This window comes from Anguilla anguilla, chromosome 5, assembly GCF_013347855.1.
Source record: "Anguilla anguilla isolate fAngAng1 chromosome 5, fAngAng1.pri, whole genome shotgun sequence".
Lineage (NCBI taxonomy): Eukaryota > Metazoa > Chordata > Actinopteri > Anguilliformes > Anguillidae > Anguilla > Anguilla anguilla.
The window spans coordinates 64489771-64496811 of record NC_049205.1 but is presented as its reverse complement, the minus strand read 5'-3'; the positions used below and the strand labels follow the sequence as shown (position 1 = coordinate 64496811).

The 7041-nt window shown below is 47.9% G+C and overlaps 1 protein-coding gene across 1 annotated transcript; it reads right to left on the bottom strand.

The window, feature by feature from the left end:
- Positions 1-471: 471 nt before the first annotated feature.
- LOC118228281 (zinc finger protein 282-like) lies at positions 472-6715 on the bottom strand. Its single transcript, XM_035419692.1, has 6 exons — positions 6295-6715; positions 5952-6088; positions 5541-5643; positions 5093-5217; positions 2702-2804; positions 472-2554 (listed from the first exon to the last, which is right to left on the bottom strand). Exons 1-6 carry the CDS (start codon positions 6551-6553, stop codon positions 1686-1688), a joined length of 1596 nt encoding a protein of 531 aa, XP_035275583.1. The 5' UTR covers positions 6554-6715; the 3' UTR covers positions 472-1685.
- Positions 6716-7041: the final 326 nt, after the last annotated feature.

Here is a 7041-nt window from a genome sequence, read left to right as displayed (position 1 = left end):
CTGAGTGATGAAGTTACACCGCGCATGTCTGTGATTGAGTGATGAAGTTACACCATTGGTCGGCCAGTTCGGTACAGCCATATACTAGGTTTTAACTTGCTCTTGTTTTTAGAGATCCTAAAGCGTTACCTCGAATGTAGGCCTATAGGTTTTCATAACTAAGTTTCACAAACTGCGAATAAACACATGGAAATACGAACTGTGTGTTCTGCCGCCCCATATGCCAGTGTTTTCCAGAGTAAGTGGAAGTCCTTTGATTAAATTCTATCAACATTTGACTGAGCTTGCCTTAAAATGAATTTTGGCTTGTCAAAGTGCAGAAAGGTCAGCTCCTTTCAACAGGAACACTCAATTCCACGATGCTGATGAGATTTGATCTCTAGTTCCTTATAAAACTTGTTTGAAAGTTTTTCTTCGCATCATTTAGATGTGGGGGGTTTAAACCACTGCTTGACACAAGGAAGACATTCATTTGTTTATTCCTGATAAATCAACACATTTAAAACCCTTGCTTGAGAACGTTTATTGCATTTCCGTATTTTAATACTGATGACACTGACACAGCTCTCTGTAGTAACTTTTGACCGGGAGCGTCCCTTTCATTGTCCTTTGAAGCATGTACCTTATTCCTGACAAAGGAAATCATGCTGTCTTTTGTGTGTCACAGTGTACAGTGGGGGTAAAATATGCAAACAATTTAATGTGAAGTAAGGCACAGTTATAAATGGTTGCTAAAACTATAAAAACACCATGAACACCTTCTACTGGGATGGCAATTTCATTCTTCTGCGTTCTAATAATATATTGTTGTCTTTGGATTAGCAACTGACTTGAAAACGCCTGTACGACCCTGTTTCACAAAGCAGGATTATTACTGAGATCGCTAGATAACTGCACGGAGTAAAACCCGGGACCTTCCCAAATCGGGGACATGGACTGAGTTAAAAAGAGCTGTTCCGGTTTTACTCAGTGCAGTTATCCAGCTAACTCAGTAACCCTGCTTTGTGAAATACCCGCTTGGGTTATGGAGTTAGCTGGATAACTGTGTCGAGTAAACCCCAGAACAGCTCTTTTCAGTCTACTTCAGTCCATGTTCCAGACTTGGGAGGGATCCGAGTTTTACTCAATGTAGTCCTGCTTCCTGATACAGGCCCCAGATGAACTGACTTTCGGTCAGAATAATGACATGTAACCACACAAGAACTATCATAGCATAAAACAGGCAGGCTCCCCACCCCTTCAGCTCTACAGCAGCTCAAATCTGCCGGGGTATGTTCAAATCACTGCCTGGATTTGCTTGTCAGTTTGAAATATCCACTCAAATTTAAACTGTCCATTATTGACGTAAGAACAAGGGCTTCTTGATCCTGACTGAGGGTGGAGCCACCGTGGACCATCAATCACTGATTCACGCTGTACGAACCAATCACAAGACTTTGATCCCCACAGCAGTGATTGGTTCAGACCAGCAAATCACCGGTAATGCAGCTGCTTCCTTCACGCGTGCATCCCTTTCCAGCGCTGCTGCACTGGAACTCAGCAGCTGACGGATGTGACAGTTAAACTCATGCATCTTCGAATGTTTATTAAAGTGTGAAGTACACCAAGTTGCAACCTCTGACACCCTGCATCTAGGAAACACAGACTTGACGGTTTTCCTTTAGCCAGTTCAGGTTTACGCCCCCTCATCTGACGTTGTACACGCCGGAATGGCTCCGTTGCTGGTGTATCCTGAGGTAGCTCCTCTCGGAAAACCTCTTCCCGCAGTGCGCGCAGGCGAAGGGCCTCTCCCCCGTGTGGATCCTCTGGTGCATCTTCAGCTGGTGCAGGTGGGAGAAGCGCTTCTCGCACAGGGTGCAGCTGAAGGGCTTCTCGCCCGTGTGCACGCGCTGGTGTCTCTTCAGGTTGCCGGAGTGGGAGAAGCGCTGCCGGCACTGCGTGCAGCTGAAGGGCTTCTCGCCGGTGTGCACCCGCTGGTGGATCTCCACCTGCTTGGGGAAGCTGAAGCCCTTCCCGCAGAACGAGCAGAAGAAACGCTTCTCCCGCCCGCCGGCGCGTCCGTGAGCGCCGCCAACGCCGCCGCCCTGGCCAAACCCGCTCCCGCCAAAGCCGTCGGAGCCGCACTGCGCGTTCTCCCCGGCCGCCAGCAGGGGGAGCTGCGGGCGCAGTTTGGAGCCGATCAGCCCCGGGTCGGCCTTCCAGTCCAGCGGGCCCAAGGACGCCAGAGAGGTGGCAGAGTCGTCCGCGGTGGGGGGGGGGAGCTCCGGGGGGGCCAGCGGGCCGCCCACCATCCCGTACGGGCACGGGGGACCCCCCACCCCCATGCCGTCCCCATCACCTCCCCCCTGGGAGAAAAATGGCCGGGACAGTCCGGGCCCCTCGAACATCAGGCACTCCGCATGCCCCCGCAGCCCCCTGGCCACGCCCCTTCCCTTAGGCTCCTCCCCCAGGACGGCCGCCAGCCCGCCGACCTGCCAAACGGGCCTCGCCTCCTCCTCCGGGTAATTGGCTGCCTGACCCACATCATCGCCTTCAGAGCCGGAATCCTCAGCCCCTGGAGAGAACACCGACACTATCATCACCTGGCTACAGGTAACAGGTAACTATTAACAGGAGTGGCTCAGCAGTGATACACCGTGTGTAGGATAATCTCCTTCTGAACCCTTCACGACCCCCTCATACCCCCCCCCACTCCACTTACTCTCCTGCCTGGAGTTCATCTCTCTCTGTGGGTCTCGGTCCTCTTCCAGCTTCTCCTCCTTTATCAGAAGCGCTTCAGTCCTTCCCTCCTCCGTGTCTGCACACTGCAACAGAGGATTAAGGACATCAGTCTGACGTGACTTTACCTGTCCCGCAGGCAAACACACTGCATCGCACACAACCAGAAATCACCCCAGTCCCACCCGAACCCAGAGTTTGGAAGTCCCGTGATGTCAACAAGAAAAGCAAAAATACCCATACATCCGAGAATGCGTAAAGTAATAATCCCTTTCGATCCTTAATGGTCTCACCAGAAGCAGATGTGCATTGGTTCTGTGGAGGTTTGACCGACTCTTTCAAATGTTGTGATGTATGCTTTTATGGATTTGTTGCTTGCAGAAAAATCCACCTCAGTCATATACATGTATTTGACTACAGAGAGGCTATGATTTAGGTGGTGTGAATAGGCATAACATTTGATGAGCACGGATATCCTTTAAAATGCATTCGATCCATGCAACTGCCTTGGTGGTTGGTTCTCAGTATTATATGGGAAACACAACTCCTTGATTAAAGCTGTACACACCGTGTGAGCAGAGTGATCTCTATGCAGACTCATTAACACAGAGAATGGGGTCTTAGTGAGGAATGCCTCTATATGTCCAGCAGCTTCTACAGCAGTGAACCTCTGTACCAGCAGTGACTCCAATTTACACAGTACAGTGACTAAATTTATTCAGTACAGTGACTGAAGATTTACTCAGTATAGTGACAGGATTTACTCAGTACAGTGACCGTAGATTTAGTTCAATAACTACATTTACTCAGTACAGTGACTGGTTTACAGTACCTATGGAGGGTTAGTGCAGAGCCTTTTAAATCAAACAGCTCGACAAGTCTGGCTCCAATTCCCTTTTTTATTCTTCAACAAACTACAAATACAAAGTATCAACAACAACATCATTCACACAAGGCAATTTCAGTACCATGTAATCGTGTATTCAGAGATCTCGGTGAATAAAATAACAAAAATTGGAAATTATGTTTGATTTCACAATTTTCTTTTACTCAGGCGTGTTTTTGTTATGACAGACTGTCTGTTCTTAAGGGAATAAGAAGCTTCAATGGCTGTATTCATAAAAAATAAGAAGAAAAACAAAACAAGTGTATTTGCTAATGTTGGATATGGTAAGCCAACAAGCCATTTCCAACTAAATGTTATGTGAACTAAGACGCATTCATGCACATTTTCCCAAGTCAACACTAATTAGTTTAAACTTTTTGTCAAAGTCCACGTCCAAATGATTTCCAGATGAAAATACTGCTATTGATGTTTGGAAAAGAACATATGCACAACATGTTACGATTTATAGGTAATGGATTATATCTACTGTGCAGTCTTTTTTTGGCCAATCGTAATCGATTCATATCATCTGACGCTGTATACAAGTGAATGGTTTCTCTGTTGGTGAATTCTAAGGTAACTTCTTTCAGCAAATCTTTTTCCACAGTGTGCACAAGCGTACGGTCTCTCTCCAGTGTGGACCTTCTGATGCATCTTGAGTTGGTGTAGGTGGGAAAACCGCTTCTCACACTGCGTGCAACTGAACGGTTTCTCTCCGGTGTGAACTCTCTGGTGTCTTTTGAGATTGCCCGCCTGCGCGAACTGCTTGCGACACTGTGTGCAGCTGAACGGCTTCTCCCCCGTGTGGACCCTCTGGTGTATCTCCACCTTCTTCGGGCAGCTAAAGCCCTTACCGCAAAACGCACAGAAGAACCTCTTCTCCCTGGAGCTGGCCCTCAGCGAGAGTGCGTCACTGTGCTCCGAGGCGGAGAGGCGGTCACCGTACTCGAGCGCATCCGGGGCACTGAGCTCTGCCGCTGCCGCCTCCTGCCTCGCCGACATTCGGCTTTTTACGGGGCGAGGGTCGGCAGTGTTCTCTGGGAGTCTCTCCTCTCCCTCTCTGCGCTCACCGAAACCTTTGAGAGGCGAGCGACCCGTTTCCGGAAAGGTCTCTCTGCTCCACGCCGCCCGCAGCTCAGCTTCCTGTTTAACGGGCGCCGAGTCGATCACTACAATGTCTGTCTTCCAATCGAGAGAGGACAGCGAAGACACGCTATTACCCGAACCCTCCTCCGCGGCGGAGACCGACCGCGACTTAGCTTGAGCCAAAATGGCTTCCGAGTCTGCCGCTGCGCTGTACAAGCAAGACGAGTCACCGGCCTCCGCGTCACCATCCTCTTGAGAAAAGAAAGTCCCCAGATGACTGTTTCTCTCAAACAACACACACTCAGAGCCCAGACTGCGTTCATATCCTCTATCCTGGAGCCTCCTGGGAGCAACACTATTACTCTCCTCCTCTGCTTTGAGGACAGATTCCAGTCCACTGACCTCCCAAACACCGTGTCGGGTCCGGTGCTGCTCAGTGCCCGTGAGCTCCTCTGTGCCTTTTCCCGGGCCGGTCTGTGAGTCTGTCGCTGGGGATCTTTTGCCTCCTTCGGCTCCCAAATCCACAACTGCAGAGAATGTGAAAGCCAACGTCAATATGCGTTATAAATATGCAGTCACATGAGAGGCTACTTTTTAAAAAATTCTAACTTTATCAATTGTTCCATAAAGCGCATGGGTTGTCAAGAATGATGAAATGGCGATGGAGTGAAACTGGAATTTCTCTGAATGTTTATAAAGCCATTTTACAAAAATTATCTGTCCTCTCCCCTCAGATGATTATGCTAATCTGCTGAAAAGGATGTGATTTTGATAAGTCTGTGACATATACTCTTGCATTTCACTTGTGCGTCTCATGAATCGCTGCTTCATCTCAGTCTTCCTCACTTACTCTCTCCAGGAAAATGGGGTCCTTTCAGTGGGTCACTCTCCTCTTCCTGTTTCTCTTCTTTGACAGGAAGTGACTTGGACCTTTCCTCCTCCAGGTCTACACACTGAAACAGAGGAACGCAGTCATCAACCTGACAGATACCAGTCAATCAAACGTTAGTCTCAGCCCAAGACAGGTCAATGGTTGTGTTAGCCTGAACTGCAGCCTCTATTTAGAGCCTCACCTGCAGAAGATCATGATTTGTCAGAAATGGTAAATCACCATTGATTTATTAAACACAGCCCATCCCTGAATTTGGGTGAAAAAAATCTCAGTGATCAACAAATAAAATGTGCTTGTCCATATTAATGTTAGAGCATAGCTACTTGAAATATATACTGTCACAGGCATCAGCATTTCGCATCAGCAGACCTCGTCCCACGTGACCACGGGGTGCGTCGGAGCTCCGTCTCCATCCACGGCCGTGACGTCAGCCTCTCCATCTCTAGTCAAACCCCGGTTCGCCGGTTTGCGGAAAACCCTCTGTGCACCTGGGAAAGGGCCCTCTTCTGTAATACAGGCACAGCTAATTTAGCCAACGATTAAATTACACAGATTATTATAAAACGTATACATATTTTTAATTATGAAGGCGGCAAAATAGCATTGACATTTCTGTTTTTTAAAAAGCAGTACAAATACTAATCGATGATAAATGTTATATTAAATTATAATATAGGCTACACGTTGCGATATGGTTTTTGTGTTAACTTGCCTCTCGTGGTTCGTCTTAGTGCGCTGCAGACCTTAGTTCTGTCAGGTCGGTTGTTTACAGAGGCATCTCTCGCGACCCGCATCTCCATCAGCTGCAGTTTCCTCTTCAAAGCTTTGTTCTCTTTTCGGCTTTCGGACACTTCCAGTCGTAGAACCGCGTAGCCATCATCTACGAGTTTGCAGATCTCTGCCACGGCCGCGTTCGCCAGCACCTCCATGATGGAGGCTAGCTGGGTATGAAAGGAAACACAGTTCGACATTGGATACTTCACTCCCTGTCCCAAAGATCAGTTTCGAAGAAACTGTGATTTTAGGGGGGCTTACTACGGTACGACTGGACCCTAAAAGTTCACAATTACTGAGGTGTAAAAAATATGCCAGCTCTCACGGTCGCTTGTGCCCTTCTGTGTGTTTACTTCCGGGCTGGCGAGGAAGCCACAAACGATGCGCGTCCGCGGCGCAGAATCGCTACCTTATTCACTGTAATACGGGCCATTTAAGATTTTGCAGAATGAATACCCGTCAATACTGTAGGCTTGTGCGGTATCTGGATCCTATCTGAGCTTACGATTTATTTTTCTACAGATCAAATTGTATTGTATAAAACAACGTTCATCTTCTGCCTGAGTACTTGTAACCGAAGCACATATTCTAAATGGAATTGTATTTCACATCTTCCTAGAACGGTTGTTGAAAAATTTCAATTTTTTCCTTATGAAATCAGAGATTTCGACCTAACCCACTCTCA